This window comes from Anolis sagrei, chromosome 1 (assembly GCF_037176765.1).
Source record: "Anolis sagrei isolate rAnoSag1 chromosome 1, rAnoSag1.mat, whole genome shotgun sequence".
Taxonomy (NCBI): domain Eukaryota; kingdom Metazoa; phylum Chordata; class Lepidosauria; order Squamata; family Dactyloidae; genus Anolis; species Anolis sagrei.
This window is the reverse complement of record NC_090021.1, coordinates 328,917,273-328,934,641: the sequence shown is the minus strand read 5'-3', so window position 1 is coordinate 328,934,641 and position 17,369 is coordinate 328,917,273. Positions and strand designations below refer to the sequence as shown.

Sequence of the window (17,369 nt, the reverse complement as noted above, 5' to 3'; positions counted from 1 at the left end):
TTGAATTGGGCTTTGTAAATTGTTATTGTGAGCACCTAGGCTCTCAACAAAGCAATGTTATATTCTATAAAGGATTCTTTCCTGCCTTGATGCAAGCTGAAGCAGTTACTAAAATGTTTCTGGCTTGATAGTGGTGATCTTTTAACTCTGTGGTGGTGGAAACTAGGGTATGCCTGCACTTTTTGAGCTTCTGCACTTCATTATGGGATGCATTTTTTAATTTATGGGTTGCATTTTGACTCCTCGTTTCTCCTTGTGTGGTCTTTGCCCCCTCCCCTATTCTTGCACCTTGCTAGACATATATGGCATGTGCATGCTTTACGGATGTGAAAAGACATCTCAGCTAAATTTGCAGATGAATTGATGAGCTGAATTGTCTACCATCCCTTGATATCCTTTGATATGCAATATAATATTATAATATTAAGGACATCCTCCAGATATGAAAATGGTTTAGTGTGCCAAGAGCCTATCAGACCATGAGAGGAAGGAATGATCACAGAACACGCCCAAACAAGTTAGCACAGATTTCCAGCTTGAACAAGGGATGTGCCTGTGTATTCTCCAGTTCCACTAGATTGTGACAATGGACAATCATGTAGGAAAATGCCATTCTTCCTTGCTACCATTGTGTATCTTCCTAGATGTGTTTCAGGTAATCCCTGTTTAAGCTGCCATTTGAAAATGGCTTAGTGCAGAAACAGCCACTGCTCACAGTTTTTCAGAAAGTATGTATTACACTTCTACTCCCTAAAGGCTTGGGGCAGTAGCTCTTTAAATCGTTTCCCTGATTTTAATAGATTTATAAAATCTAATCCTGGAATCATCAAGGCTTGCTAAGGGAATCGGACGCAACATGTATGTTGAAAATATCAGCAAACATATCAGCGGAGCCAGTGACATCTAGCTGATATTTGGAAAACATGAAGGCTTTGCTTTGGTGCAAGGGCAGTCTATTTCTGGGTTTGTTCTTCACTCTCTGCTTTTCTTTCTCTTCTTTCACAGATGCTAATGAGTGTGAAGGGAAACCTTGTCTTAATGCTCATTCTTGCAAAAATCTTATTGGTGGATATTACTGTGACTGCATTCCAGGATGGAAAGGACTAAATTGTCACATCAGTCAGTATTTAATCTTGAGTATATACACCTGACCCTAAAAATAATTTTATTTCTAGACGAAAATAGAACTCTACTCTTGATTACTATCTTAAGGTTTCTCTGTCCTTTCCAAACTTTTAAGCCTTTCCACACAAAAAAAGCCCAAAACATGTAAGGTCTCTCTTTTATGAGATGTTTCATTGCATCTAAAACTTTAGCTTTTTGGTTGTGGAATGACTAACTGCAAGTAACTGAGGAACTCTGGTCTTGGGGGAGACTTGTGTCAGGATTTTTGTTTGCATATTGCCTGCAGTTGTTATTTGGGCTCTGAAACTTGCATCAACCATGCTTATATTTTCTTTCCTCTGGAACTATCTTATTTTCTGTCTCTGTCTCAAGTTTATTCATTTAAATGATATTCCTAGGCTGTTTTATTTTTTAATGTTTTGTGTATTTTATCCTTAGAAATCAGTGACTGTCATGGGCAGTGCCAAAATGGAGGTGTTTGTAAGGTAAGGCTAAAATACTTTTCTTCACTCTAATTTTTAAGGTACTTTGAGAATATTTTTAAATTTCAAATACTGCAAAGCAAGGTTTGCAAGGTATCAAAGTTGGCCATGTTCCTTTATGGTTCTGTGATTGCACATGAGCAAAATGCATGTGTGTGTGTGTACACTCAGCCATACTTGGGTTCAGATTGCACACAGTCTGTCCACTGCATGTCCCAAAAATGGTGTTAAATGGTCCATTGATATTGCACATGCTTAGAATTTCCCTGCAACGATTTGACAGATTTTTAGCAAGATATTTTGTAGAGATGAGAAGGAGGGATTCCTTTGTGAAGGGAAATGGAGGTTAATAAAACAATCCACTCTTTGTTCATATAGTCAAGATAAGCACATTTACACCCCATTGATTTCAATATTAAGGAGGGATGTTTGTTTACATTTACTATATTGTGGTTCAGTAATATGTTAAAATGCTAACAAGACTATTAGATATAATGATGTGATGTTGCTTTCATGCACAAGCATCCCTCCCAATTTCCACACAAGGGCTGATGATAGACCTTACTGCTTAAAATATAAGGTAGAGCTTCAAGGAGAGGAAATTAGATTATCTCACAGAAAGTCTTGTCCCCATACAGGTCTCTTTGAGACTAACGTTTAATAGGACTTCTATAGAAAAAATACAGTAGCAAAGTTCCATTAATATGAACTTTTTAAGTGGCAAATGGGATAAATGCTTGCACTGAAGTAGCCATTGGAAAACTTTGAAGCAAACCAATTCAATAGTAGTACTAAATGGCGTCTGCCCAAGAATTTAAAAAATTCAAACATGTAATGCTGAGCTACTTACTCTGGTATGTAGCTTCTCTATGACATCAGCCTCTACACTAGAGGCTTACAAGGCAACTGTTGAAACAACTGCATTTCTTTCTAAAAGGGCTCTGCAGCTATCCAAGAATAATGAACCTGATTTTCAAATGTAGCTTTCCTCCCATGTTTAACCAAATTGGTCACAGTTGTTGATAAATTTTGGAGGCAATGAACATAAATGTGGTGAAGGAAAATATCTCATACAGATATCATACAGGTGTCTCAGTATTACACATTCAGAGCTGTCTTTTCCTGAATACATTGGGTTAAAAAACAAATACAGCAGGTAACATGTTAAAATGTAGATGGTTATGCAAGCATGGGAATTTTGCAGTTCCCCAAATCTCTTGGACTGCAAATCCTAGTATCCCTATCCCATATCCCCCAGTGGCACAACGGGTTAAACCCTTGTGCCGACAGGATTGCTGACAGACAGGTCAGTGGTTCGAATCGAGGGAGAGCAAGTTGTCAGCTGCAGCTCCCCATGCGGTGACATGAGAGAAGTCTCCCACAAGGATGGTAAAACATCTAGGCGTCCCCTGGGCAACATCCTTGCAGATGGCCAATTCTCTTACACCAGAAGCGACTTCCAGTTTCTCAAGTTGCTCCTGACACAAAGAAAAAAAATATCCCATATAATCACTGTTGAGGCATGCTGGGAGTTGGCATTCTTAATATCCGAAGAGCCATATGATTTCAACCCCTGAAGGAGAAGGGTCGACATAAGTAATTTCCACTTTGACATGTTTAAAAATGAGTAGGAGGTAAATAGTTGCTAGAAATGACCACTTTTCACACTGAAAGACTCTGAATGAACAACTACAAAAATGTGTGTTGAGATTTAGATTACAGTGGTGAGAAAAATTTCATGCAACCTCCAAGTCTGTCTTTTTCCATATGGATCAACTCAGACCCTGAGGTCTGCATCTGAGGTCCTTTTCTGTGTCTGCTCAAAGGGAGAGTTGGCAAGCAGCAATTTAGAATTGAGACTTTTCTCTGGTGCCCTTTGTGTATGGTGCACACAGACTTTCCTCAAGGAGGTTTGCCTGATAAAGACATTATTTTTTTAATGCCAGGTGATGATGTAATTCCCTAGCTATTTGGTCACTAGATGCCTGATACAGGCAGGTGGTTTTGTGTTGTTCATTTTGGATTGGTAGGTAAAATAATCTTATCTGAAAATCTGAAATGCTCTAAAATCATCTATGTGGGTGGCTGAGATAGTGACAGATTTGTTTTCTGGACACAAACTTCAGTGTACACAAACTTTGTTTCATGCTTCCATTTAAAATATTATATAAAATTAACTTCAGGTTATGCATATGTGATGGATGTATATATATAAATTGTGCATTTAGAGTTGGGTCCTGTTTCTCAAAACATCTCATTTGTACATAAGGCAAATACAAGTACATATTCCAAACCCCCCCAAAATCCAAAGCACTTCAGATCCTAAACAATTTGGATAAGGGATGCTCAACTTGTATTGTAGATTAATAATAATAGTTTTGTTTTCCATTTTCTATTTCTTCATGTTTGATAAGTGTGATATTTTGTTGTATAGAAATATATTGTTACATATTTCCTTGTTATATTGACTGTTGATTCTTTTAATATTTCCAAATTATTTCAAGATTATTTTGATGGCAAGAAGTGACGCATACTTCGAAAGAATATGAAGAAATATTTCTGCTGTTCCCTGAAAACGAGCAACACTCATTTTGATCTTTCCTTTTCTTTAGGCTGAAGCAAATGGTTATCATTGCGTATGCCCTCAGGGTTTCATTGGAAAGAACTGTGAAATAGAAATTGATGAATGTACAAGCAACCCATGTAAAAATGCAGGCCGCTGTGAGAGGCTGGTCAATGGATTCCGTTGTGTGTGTCCACAAGACTTCTCAGGAGTATTTTGTGAGGTGAATGATACTTTGGAATTGTTAATACTGTAGTTGACTTGAATTCTGGAAAGAATTCTTTGAGTAACACACGGTTTTAGTTATACAGCAGCCCACTTCGTCTGTCCAAACTTGAAAACAAGCATAGTTTTGCAGGAGGTTGCTTGTGACCAGGCGTTGTGGACAACTTTATTTATTTATTATTCAAAACTACAGTTTCCACATTGTCGCAAAGAATTTCCAAGCCAGGTCACAACACATAGCTTATAGATATGTACAGTGAAAGATAACAGCAACTGCAAGGAACAAATGTTAAAATAGTTATTACATGTAAACTGCCTTCTTTGTGTAGGACTGTGGTACTCCAGGTATTTTGGACTTATCTCTCAGAATTACTGACCATTAAGGTTGGAGGCACAAACACCTGGAGGGCTGCAGGTTGAAGGGATCTGGTATACATGGACCCATCTCCCTTGTATTGTTGGTCTAACTCAATGGTTCCCAACCTGTGGTCCATGGACCACCAGTGATCCATAAGAACTAAAATATGGTCTGCGGCCTCACTGTTGCAACGAGAGTGACTGTTCTTGCGAATCCCTCCTACAGAGCTGAGGCTTATTAAATATGGTTTTCTGTACGTGAACAGATGGCAACTACAGGATGGCTTATTATGTGGTCTGTCCACTGCAATTTTCTGAATCAACATCCCAAATAACCAAACCGAATCTAAAGTTGAGCAAAAACCGATTTGTAACCCTTTGGGTACTAATGTTGGAGAATGGTCCCTGGTCAAAGTGGTTCCTAGTCAAAAAAAGGTTGGGAACCAGTGGTCTAACCACCTAATGGTTTCCAACTTCTGATTCTCCCGGTATTTGGGACTTCAGCTCTCAGAAGTTTCCGCCAGTTTAGCTAACTGTCAGTAGTTCTAGGAGCTAAAACTCAATACATGTGGAGAGCCAACGTTTGGGAACCAGAGCTCTAGAGGGACAGAGTTCTGTACCAAGGAATGTATATTTTGTATGCTCGTGCATAGGACAAAACCAGTGGTGCTGTGTGTTCTGGACTACTGGTTGGTGTGGAGATGTCCCAGTATGGACACTTCGGTCTTAAACTTCTTTGTGGCCTGTGTGACTCATGTATATGGGATGTTTTGCCTCTGCAGAGAAGCTCTCCAAACCTTCCAGAGCTGGTGCAGATGGACTTCTGGCTGTTGCATTAATTTGTAACTTGGTTGTCAGATGAATAATGATGGATTTGGCAGAATGCCCGTAACAGTGCAGGAAATGTCTACCTCCCATTACATAAACTTTTCAGCCTGTTGCAGAATCTAAGCTGTAAAAGGGAAACATACTGAAATAAAAAGGGGATGTGTAATACCTCTGGGAGATATGCTTTATCATGGAAAAATTGTGGAGAATGTACGCATTACCACAGCCGCAAAGTATAGACTTTCTGTTGTAGGTGCTGTGCCTGGTTTGTGGATAGATAGATAGATGCTGCTCTAAAACAAATGTGGTTGACATAAGACCAACTATATTCTGATTAGTTACTTCCTTATAAGGATTCGTCTGTGTAAAAGTTTACATCCTGCAAGACTTGTTTAAGTTTGGCACTTTCATCATGATAATAGTAACAAATCAGTTTTAAACCACCTTGCTTAAATGTACACATTCACAGAATTAAAAAGACAAAACCTTACTGTACATGAACAGAAGGTTCATAAGCTTCCACATTGGAAGCAAGACAGATTTAAATTAAAAAATAAAGATTATACCATATAGCTGTTAAGTAATTGAAAGGTAACTGATTTTTTTGTGTGTCAGAAGTGACTTGAGAAACTGCAAGTTGCTTCTGGTGTGAGAGAATTGGCCGTCTGCAAGGACGTTGCCCAGGGGATGCCTGGATGTTTGATGTTTTGATGTTACCATCCTGTGGGAGGCTTTCTCAAGTCCCCGCATGGGAAGCCAGAGCTGAGACAGGAAGTCACCCCACTCCCAGGATTCGAATCACCGACCTGTCAGTCAGCAGGTTTAACCCATTATGCCACCGGGGGCAACTGATGAACAACTTGTCAGAGCACATTCCAAATCTATATGATTTTTTTTTGCACAGATTTATATGTAATTAGCAGTTAACAGTATTCATGCTAAGAAGGTTCTTAAAAGCTACCCGGGGATGCTGTAGGGTATTTGATTATTCAATTGTTTCCGTTGTTTTAAGGGTTTTTAATGATTGGTTTGATTTGATTAATTCTATTTTAATATTTGTTTACTATAGAATGGCACTGTTTTTTAATTGATATTGGTCAGTTTGCATCTCAGTGAGGATAAAAGCAGGAGATCATGATGGTGTTGATGATAACATAAGTATTTCAAGCACTTGGAAGAAACAGTGCCCTGATAAATTCTAACACTAGTACTTCAACACTTCCAAACATTATTTTCTCTTGCCTGGAAGGAGCAGTCCAGAGGTCTTGGGAGTTCTGCCAAGTGTGCATCATTTCTGGAAGTGACACATATAATCCTGTCTGTGTCATGTTTGCATAATACGAAGGGGGGAAAGCATATATGCTGTCTTGATCTTCTTGGAGGAAAAACGGCGTGAGAGAGAGAGAGATCATGAGGCTTATAGTATCTTAAGCAGCTAAAGTCTGTAAGGGGAAATTAAAGGATACATAACATACATGATTGCCTCCTTGGCTTACTTTTTAAATAGAAAATGGGGGAGTATGTGGAGAGTGGGATTGGTATTACCATTTTAGTTGAGAACTAAGTAGCTCAGTTGCCTCTTTTGTGCAGAGGAATGGTTTTTAATGTGGATAGTGTATTTACAGGTCACCAGCTCATTGCCATTTGTTGTTGGTTTCCCAAAAGTCAACAAAGAATTTTGTTTTTGAAAAGAAAATCATTGAACTGCTCTCAGTATTGTTTTACATAAGAGCACATGTGGGATGGGCATGCCCCATTGTCTTTTTGTGGAAACTTTTGATCTGATGCATAGAGAGAGAAGAGAAGGTTAGGTATTGCAACATGGAGAAATAGATTAAAGGGGTGGATTGAAAAACCAATGTAACAGAAAATCTAGTTGTGGTTTCCTGAATTCTGTCCTGGTTTTTTCTCCACATTTCTCTATAGATTGTGGTTAGTCATGGTTAACCACAATCAGGAGATGAGATTTTATTGTTGGCACATGAACTCTGGCTTTGTTTGCCCCTGGTTTGTTTCTTGGCTTGTATGTCTTCACAAAACATTAGGATAGAGACTGGACCAAAAACAAGCGATAATTTGTTTGTTCCTCTGTAGAATGGTTTCTCAAGCAGCAAACCATGGCTAAAGTGCGTTAGTGACCACAGATTTTGAAATGCAGTAAACAAAAGGGTTCCTAACATAAATATACATCTGTCTTACAGTAGAAATAGTAACTTTTTCAATATATGAGTTGTACTTCTTTATCATAAGGCACAATATACTTGGCAAGATACAGCATGACCCCCCTACTTATGGGACTGGTATTCACAGGTTCACCTACCTGCATCTGACAAATTTTAGGATGTTTTGAAGGTTTTACAAATGGTTCTATGGCAGTGGTTCCCAACCTTTTTTTTGACCATGGACCACTCTCCAGCATTACTACCAAAAGAGTTACAAATCAGTTTTTGGTCAGCTTTAGATTCAGTTTGGTTATTTGGGGTGCTGATTCAGAAAATTGCATTGGATAGACCACATCAGCTCTGGTTTCTGATACACAACGTATGCTATCCAGTAATCCCCATCTGCTCACCCACCGAAAACCATATTTGATAAACCTCGGCACTATAAGGGTTTTGCAAGACCAGTCACTCTCATTGCAACAGTGTAGTAATGATGAGGCCGTGGATCATATTTTAGTTCTTGCAGATGGCCCACAGACCACAGGTTGGGAACCACTGTTCTATGGTATATTGTTGCCACAAGTTACAATGATATCATGTTGGAGAACCTAGCAAATTCCTAGAGTGTGACTCTATGGTAACTTCGTATTATCCATGATTTTCTATTTCCACAATATAGAAATATATCACCTGCGGATACAGGGGTTGTATCACACTGTTGTCATTGAGTACTCAACTTGTAAACGTTGAAGTAATTGTAATGTATTTATGATTCAACATTACTTGTTGACATGTTTCAAGATAATTTAGCTGATGATGTCTAAATCTTTCATAGATTGATACTGATCTCTGCAAGCCTAATCCTTGCCAGAATGGAGCTAAGTGTTATGATCTGAGGGATGACTATTACTGTGCTTGCTCTGATGACTATGATGGAAAGAACTGCTCGCATTTGAAGGATCACTGCAAAAATAATTCTTGCAAAGGTATCTTCTGTTCCAGGAGAGAGAGAAACCATTGTAGAGACCAAGATCTCAGACATTATTTGAATTGATATTCTCGCAGGGGAAGTGACTATATGTGAAAATGCTTTTTGTTAATTAGTATGGCAAATGTTACCATACAAAAGAATTAAAAACAAGTGCTATGTGTGTACGTTAATTTTAATAGGAAACCAAAATATACTGGTCCTCCTACAGAAAATAAGATTTCTCACACAGTTATGTCTTTCACGTTCTTATGGATGGATCCAGTTTTCTAATAATAGTTAAATAAATAAATATTTAAATATTATTTTGGCACCAGGAAGAATTTAACATTACAAGAGCAAAATTCTTCCTACAAAGTAAGACTTTCTATTTCTACACACAGAGAGAGATCCTTCCAGTTTTTTCTCTAGATATTCCCCCACCACCAGAACATTTAGTAGGCTGCAGGTAAAGAGGGAATGATCTCTCCATTCTTTTGCAGAAGTTGTTCAATCCCTCTCATTTGATTGCATCCATGCATTTATCCAGATTACACTATCAAAATTACTGGCTAACTACAGCCAGATGCCAGTGCGGTGCACGAACAGGATTTTGACCAAAGTTAGTTAGCAAATCTGATACTGTAATCTAGCTAGTGTAGGCACTAATGATAGGAAGAGGGCCCAGCAGCCAAGGAGGAATAGAATGTATTGGAAAAATACCCTACTTAGAATTGGAACATTTTGTCTGCCTTTCCTCATCTCAACAGTAGGACCCCAGAAAAAGTGATATTCTATTGTGTAGTGACTCAACTAGATTCCAGTCAATTGTATGATGCCTACTAAATAGCAAGAACAACACTTCGCATTGGGTTTGGTATGAGTTTTCCGGGCTGTACAGTCCAGAAAACTCACAGCAACCCAGTGATTCCAGCCATAAAAGCCTTTGACAAAAATTAGCATTTTTTTTATTTCACAAAAGCTTCTGCTATCATCAACCTTCTCATCTTTTTAGGTACTGCAAGTAATATATTCTTTTAGTTAAATGTTCCTGAAATTTCCAAGACTGGATTTAAATGAAACAATTCATGTCAAGCATTATAAGCATTCATGTTGGTCTTGTGTTGTTTTTTAAAAAAAACCTCTCTTCTTATTCTTAGTCATAGACAGCTGTACAATAGAGGTCTTCACAAATGCTACCCGGAAAGGCGTCCGCTTAATCTCCTCCAATGTGTGTGGGCCCCACGGACGGTGCGTCAGTCAAGCAGGAGGCAATTTTACTTGTGCCTGTGAGAAAGGCTTTACTGGAGCATACTGTCACGAAAGTAAGTGAAGAAAAATGTTGAAAGCCTTAAAACTTGGACTTGAATTTAAAATTATTTCAGATGAGGTGCCTCATGAGATTGAGAGCCTAGCTTATCAGTTCAGGATAGAAAGACAGGTCCTGGCTGTCCATTTCTATGGATAAAAGCAGTTGGCTTTCTGCATGAGTATGGGCAGGTGTCTTTCTGTACTCAGTACAGTCACAATGTTATATCATGTCTACTAATCAACAAACTCTTGAAAGATCTATTGGCTAGTTGATGAAATACTTCATTTGAGTGCATGGGGCAGGGGCTTGAATAAATTTATTTTTGATTCTGTTCAGAAATCTTTGTATGTTGCTTAGTTAGATACTACATGGCAAAATGAATGTCTGCTGTCAACAACTGAATGGCATAGAAAATGGCAGGAACTGTAATCTTTATCTCTCCACCCCCTTGAAAAGGATTGTTACCATGGGCTAGATAGATGTTCGATCAGGATCTAACGTTGATCTTTCGGTGATCTGAAAGATATCTAATTCAGCAGCCTTTTATTACTATTAAACTGTAGGGAAACTAGCTTTTGTGGAGACCTGGAATGGATTTCTGTATGACACAACTGAGGTTTCTTCTGGACTAAGCATGTTCAGAAAATTGCTTTCCATATTCCCTTAATTTTCTTCCTCAAAACTGAGTCCCTGTTGTGAATTACGTTGCTATTAATTACATTTCAGAATTCTTTTAATAAATAATAATTTTTAATAAATAATAAATACATTATTTTTTCAAAAAGACATAAGCCCTGCAAGCCATAGATTTGCCCATCCTTGTTCTTTTCTGTATATTTTTATTTACAAAAAGACATACTTTTTTAAGATTGTTGAAATCCAGATAGGGCGAACAAGACATTATGCATTGGGCTTAGCCAAACATGCAAATTTAGCAATACAGATAAGTGATTGTCACATTCCAGATACACTTCAGAAGATGAAAATATGAAACCTGTCTAGTCCAGTTTCATATGGACTAGTTTCATATGGACAGTTCCAGTTGTCCTGTGCCAAATTAGGGAGGGAGCACATATTCCTTCATTAGTGGGTTTCCATGACTGTACTAGGTTTCCATGACTATACTAGGCTCTAGGTGATCAATGCACTGATGTCTTTGATAAGCATCCCAGTGGAGTATTTTAAGGGGCCTATTTCATTGTAAAATAGAAGCTGGGCAAACTGTTTATTTGGACGACATGATCCATGATTACTCTCCAGCCAGCATGTCCAGAACTTTTCCAAACACTGATGTGTCCTAAATTTGTATTGATTGAAGATGTTTTGCTTCAGAAAGTTCTGTAACTTTGAGAAATAATTCACTACCAAAAGTGTCCCTTGTTATACCAGATAAAATGGTTCTAGACACGTGTGTACTTTCATCTTTAGATATTAACGATTGCCTGGGGAAACCTTGCAAGAATGGCGGGACTTGCATCGATGAAATCAACAATTTCAGGTGCTTCTGCCAGAATGGCTGGGAAGGAAAACTTTGTGATATCAGTGAGTACAACTAAATGCTAACCTAGCAGAAGTAGCCATGGGACTTCTCTCTCACGTGGAGCTTAACTCTGAGCCTGCTTTTGGCCTACCTTGAAAAATTTGGATAAGTTAAGTTAGGTTGTTATGTATCTGACAAAAAGTTTCAAAATATTTGCCTTATATATGAATTCATTAATTAAAAAGGAAGAATATGGCTCTATTTCCCAGTTTATATTCCTTTCATTTTTAAGATCCCTTTGACAATCAATGTTCTTAGTATTTCAACTGCTTACTACCTTTTGAGCAGATTTTCAGGACTAAATTTTACTGTCTGGCTAAAAATGAGAGAGTTCAATCTAGACCAGAGTGGTCAGATTTCTCTGTGGGTGATATACAATGAAATTGCCTTAGACTGAATGAGACCATTGATTTAATATCTAATGGTGTTGCATCTGCTACATGGTAGTGACTCTTTGGACAGAATTTAGTTTGTTGTGCTATAGTTACAAAGTCCTTTAATTGGAGAAGTAGCAGGGATTGAATCAAATATTGTATGTACGACAAGCTGCTTAGTTTACTAACCTGAGGACCTTCCTGGGGTGTGTGTGTTGTGCCACAGGTTAAGATTCCAAATTCTGGTTTCATAGCAGTCCCAGATCTAAATATAAAACATTAATGACCTTCGCTGGTTCATTCTTCCAACAGTCTTGTGAAACAGACTAATATCATGATTGAAATATACAGAGTGCAGTCTGAAGTACTAGATTAAATCAATAGGAATTTGATTTCTTAGTAGACTTGCCACAGCTAGCTTCCTCTGAGTTGGTGCTTAGGAGTCAACACGGAATAAAATAGCTTAAGGCTATATATTCAGAGAGTCTATAGTTAATATATCATTGTCATCTAGATCAGAACATGTTTCTACATACCTTAACTTGGCTCATTTATATTAGATTTCCTAAGACTAGTCCTTTGCTGCGTCTACAGTCTCAACAACTGAGATGGTTGTCTGCCTTCTAGTAGTCCTCTCACATGCTTATTACCTTTACTAAAGTTTTTTTCTATCTTCTTAGATGTTAATGACTGCTCGCCCAGTCCATGTCATAATGGTGGCCGTTGCATTGATTTGGAGAATGACTTCTACTGTGAATGTAGAAATGGATGGAAAGGCAAAACATGTCATTCAAGTAAGTAGGTGCTGAATATTGCTGAAAATAATCAGAAGTTGGAAAGGAAGCTCTTAAAAGTTTTGCAATCTGGATTTGATGAAAGATGTTGTGCACAAACAAGTCTAATAATTACCTACTTTTCTCCATATGAAACCACCAAGTTAAAAAACTTGGCACAGCGTGTCAAAGGAATCTGAAGAGAAGAGTTTGGAGTATTTTAGCTATCATTTTTTAAAGTTATAGTTGCTGGTTGATAATGCTATTTTTTTTCTAATTATTAGTTTCAAACTACCTTTTGGAATAATTACTTTGGTAAAATAATGTTTGCATAGAATGCTTTATGTACATTCATGCAATTGTTATCCTTCATCCTGAACATCCTTGGTTTGTGCAAATGCTTAAAAAGGGGTAATGTTGTAACAGACTAACTCCTAAGTCATAGGGAGGAGGGAGCAAGCTTGTTTTCTGCTGCCCTGGAGACTGGGATCAAATTACAGGAAAGGAGATTCCACCTGAACATTAGGAAGAACTTGCTAACTGTGAGAGCTGTTCAGCAGTGGAACTCTCTGCCCTGAAGTGTGGTGGAGGCTCCTCCTTTGGAGGCTTTAAACAGACACTGGATGGCCATCTGTTGGGGGTGCTTTGAATGCGATTGTCCTGCTTCTTGGCAAGGGGTGGGATTGAATGGCTCACTAGGCCTTTTCCAACTCAAGGATTCTATAATTCCATGCTATTCAAAAAAAAAATACAACTCTTGTCTTCTAATGGGGGATAAAAAGTTTGTTCGAACAATCATGTTCTTACATTTAATGTCATGACCTTTAGGTGAGTACCAGTGTGATGCAAGTACTTGTACCAATGGAGGAACGTGTTATGATGATGGGGATACTTTTCGGTGCTCTTGTCCTCCAGAGTGGAAAGGTAGCACTTGCAACATTGGTAAGTGTTTTTTTACCTTCGAATTGGAAAGTCATTTGCATTGTCGACGAGGCTAATTATAATCTGTGTGTGTTTCCCCCTTTTCCCAGTCTAATGACCAAGAGAAAACACAATTTTTGCTATTCTACAGGGCAAAATGTTCTGTGGTCTTATTTTAAGTCATAAAAAAGTTATAAAAATTAAGCTTTGAGTGCTTAACGGAAGAGGTCAATGAAATATGCTGTAGCACAGTTAGTAGGTGAAGCATTTTCCTTTAAGTTTAGCACTTCCGAAAGATTTTGATATCATAGTGAATACTATAGGTAGAAGTATGACCTTTGTAACAGGGTAATAAATATCAGTTGAAAAAAATCTTGACTCATTTTATCTGAATGGTTTTTAATACTAATGAAGTTTAATGCTGTTTAAATATACGTATATTTTAATTTGTATGCCGATGTTTTTATGTTAAGCTGCTCGGAGTCTCCTACGGGAGAGATAAAGTGAGGTATAAATGATATTGATGATGATGATGATACCCAACAGCCAGGACCCACTCTGGTTTTCCACCTTGCAGTTGTTCATTTTCTCACTTGCAGATGTAGAAACACATAGTTGCCTCCTTCACTGTTACAAGGCCTACCTTCAAGAAGCTGGGCAAGAGTGGCTTTGGCAAAGTGTTGGTGTTGTATTAGTTGTATTTAAGCTGCTTAGGAGTATTATTAATATGGACTAAAATCTGAACATAATTTTAAAAACTTTCAGTAACTTTCATACTGGTATTTTGCATTAAAATCAAACTATAAAGCTTTATTATAATGACCTATTTATTTTTCTACCAAAGCAAAGAACAGCAGCTGTACTCCCAACCCTTGTTTGAATGGTGGCACCTGTGTTGGCAGTGGGGATTCCTTTTCGTGCATCTGCAAAGAAGGCTGGGAAGGGCGTACATGCACTCAGAGTAAGTGTGTTTTCTTCTTTCCTAGTTGAGTTCAGCAGTTCTTTAGAATATCAAAACTCTTTGTATACCAGTGGATATGGTTCAAAACACTGTATATATTCATCCTTTGGATATCAGTAAGTTTGTGGATGCTTAGGATTGGGTGCCATTACTATAAGCTTTGTAGAGACTGAGGTACCCATCGTGTTAGAACAATTACTGTCAGTATTACCTATGGGTATTTTAACAGCATACCAATATGCTGATTTTTCTTAGGTGTGGCTGAGCTTGACTTTGTACCTCAAGACGGAACGTGCACAAACAGTTTCAATCTAGTCTAAATTTCTAATTCTGCTTTGAAATTACCTTTAATAGCATTTGTTAAGTTGTTTCATGCGCTGTAAACAAAGTTGATTGCTATGATTTACTTGTAGAAAAGGTTGTGGGAGGGGCATGTATAAAGCACTACGTTTCCTATTCTAGTAGTTCTTTGAGAACAAGTGTTTTGTGATGCCTGAAAATATGTATTACTAGTGTCACTGCTTCAGTGGCTATATGATAAAATATATTTTATTTCATTTTTAAATAAGAAAGGAAAAGGAGGATTCCTTTGTATATCCTTCAGATTAGAGTGCATCCTCATAATCCAAAGGCCAGTGTGAAATCCAAACCTTGGGAAGCTTGCTTTTTGGGCTACAAGTCGGAGAAACTCCAGCAAAGGGTGATGGGAGGATTTTTGAGGCTGCAGTTAAAGAAACCCTAAAATCACATTAAGTAAATGTAGGACTGATATGCAAGCTAATTCTTAGGCCTGGCATCCCAGTCTGAATACTGTAAACACAAATGCTTTCAGTCTGGATTTCATCCCACATTTTTCAGTGCTCTCAAGGAACTGAAGTATAGATTGAGCATCCCTTACTCAAAATACCTGGAAGCAGAAATGTTCTAAATATAGGATTTTTTTCTAGAAAACTTGCATATACATAATGAAATATCTTGGAGATAGGAACCAAGTTGAAACATGTACTTCATTTATGCTTCATATGCACTACAATTTGCAGAAGTGAAATAGTTGAAACTCTTTTTTGGTCTACACTGCTGCCTGTGTGGTATATCAACAGAAAGGGACTCTAAGGTCACCTTCATGCTCATAGAAACAGACTTCCCACCCACCTTATATGTTATGGGTCTCAAGAGATAAGTGAGTTCTGCTAGATTTCTAAAAGTTACTATCACATGAAGGCATGTCTTCCCATCCCATGAGGCAGTCTAGGATTAGACATGCTTTGTTACTTTACTTTCACTGCTTCCTGCTTTAAAAATACAGTGCAGTGAAGAGGAAACCTGAGATGGGTGGCATGTGTTTATCTGAGAACATTCTTAGCAAGTCCTGCCAGTTGCTGCCAGCTAGGGATTCAGTCCATGTGTTCTTTTTACCTCCCTGTTTTTCTGCCTATAGCATAAATACAGAAGCGCTTATGCACATAAGTAAACAGGAACAATGTCTGTTTCAAAGTCTGGGTCTGCCTCAGGGTACCAGTTGCAAGGGCTCCCAAAGTCAATAGAAGAAGGGGAGAAATAAGAAGTAGCAAGCGAGACAAAGTAAACATTGCCTGTCACGCCTATCACAGAGAGACTTGCACAATATCAGCATCATAATTGCTAGATGGAAGTTTTTCCGAGGTGATCAAGAAGAGACGAGTTAGCAGGTCAAGAAAACCTCACCCATTGGGCCCCTCATTCATTTTTTATAGAATAGTATTTCTCTATATTACGTACACCAGCGTGTCTGGTTTGATTTGAAGGCTTCCTTGTTCAATTCAGTTTCAGTACTATTACATGTACAAATCCATATATATATAACAGTTAGGATAAGGGTTTAGAGTGGTTGTTGCCAATGAAGTGCTTCTTACAGGGAGCGGTCAACCCTCCTGTTTAAGGAGCTCCACTGTCTGCCGTTCGTTTTCCGGTCCCAATCCAAGGTGCAGGTTCTTACCTACAAAGCCCTGAACGGTTTGGAACCCACCTACCTTCGTGACCGCATTTCTGTTTACGAACCCACACGATCTCTTCAATCATCTGGAGAGGCCCTGTTCACGCTCCCACCTTCTTCGCAGGCGCGATTGGTGGGGACGAGGGAGAGGGCCTTCTCGGTGGTGGCCCCTCGACTCTGGAATACACTCCCTAAGGACATCAGACATGCCCCAACGCTGGCAGTCTTTAGGAGGAGCCTGAAAACGTGGTTGTTCCAGTGTGCCTTCCCAGAATAAGGAAAACTCTTAGCAATATGTCCTCAAATGCACTTTAATATTGATTAGGATTGCCTGTGCGCCCTCCTCTTTCTTTGAAAAAACTATCCTAGTTTACCCTACCTTGTTCATGCCCCAGCATTTTAAATTTTAATTATTACATTTGGCCCAGCCATAGGTTTTTAAATGCTGTATGCTATTGTTATTGCTTATTGTGTTTTTTTGTTTAGTTTTTGAGTTTTATTTTAACTGTTGTATTGATTATTCGTTATCGCCTTTGTTTATTGATGTGTTGGCCTCATGTAAGCCGCACCGAGTCCCTTGGGGAGATGGTAGTGGGGTACAAATAAAGTATTATTATTATTATTATTAGTTGAGGGGGAAGATACTTGCTTCAGGAATTTGATGTGTGCGTATGAACTTTCATGTGTGGACCTGTAAATCAAGATCCATGCCTAATATTAGTTGTAGATTGCAATCGAGTAATCAATTTTAATTTTCTTTGTTTAGATATCAATGACTGCAACCCGCACCCATGGTAAGTAGACTAA

The 17,369-nt window shown here is 38.3% G+C and overlaps 1 protein-coding gene across 2 annotated transcripts in view; it reads left to right on the top strand.

Annotated features, from left to right (window-relative positions):
• The window catches only part of JAG2 (jagged canonical Notch ligand 2), a 114,752-nt gene that overhangs the window by 80,476 nt on the left and 16,907 nt on the right, over window positions 1-17,369 (top strand). The window contains exons 10-19 of one of the 2 annotated variants that reach the window (XM_060754478.2): window positions 1,006-1,119; window positions 1,564-1,610; window positions 4,220-4,393; window positions 8,578-8,728; window positions 9,870-10,034; window positions 11,450-11,563; window positions 12,616-12,729; window positions 13,537-13,650; window positions 14,474-14,590; window positions 17,329-17,356. In XM_060754478.2, the coding sequence (XP_060610461.2) occupies window positions 1,006-1,119; window positions 1,564-1,610; window positions 4,220-4,393; window positions 8,578-8,728; window positions 9,870-10,034; window positions 11,450-11,563; window positions 12,616-12,729; window positions 13,537-13,650; window positions 14,474-14,590; window positions 17,329-17,356 (1,138 nt within the window). The remainder of the gene's footprint in view (window positions 1-1,005; window positions 1,120-1,563; window positions 1,611-4,219; window positions 4,394-8,577; window positions 8,729-9,869; window positions 10,035-11,449; window positions 11,564-12,615; window positions 12,730-13,536; window positions 13,651-14,473; window positions 14,591-17,328; window positions 17,357-17,369) is intronic. The other variant, XM_060754486.2, reaches the window with a different exon arrangement.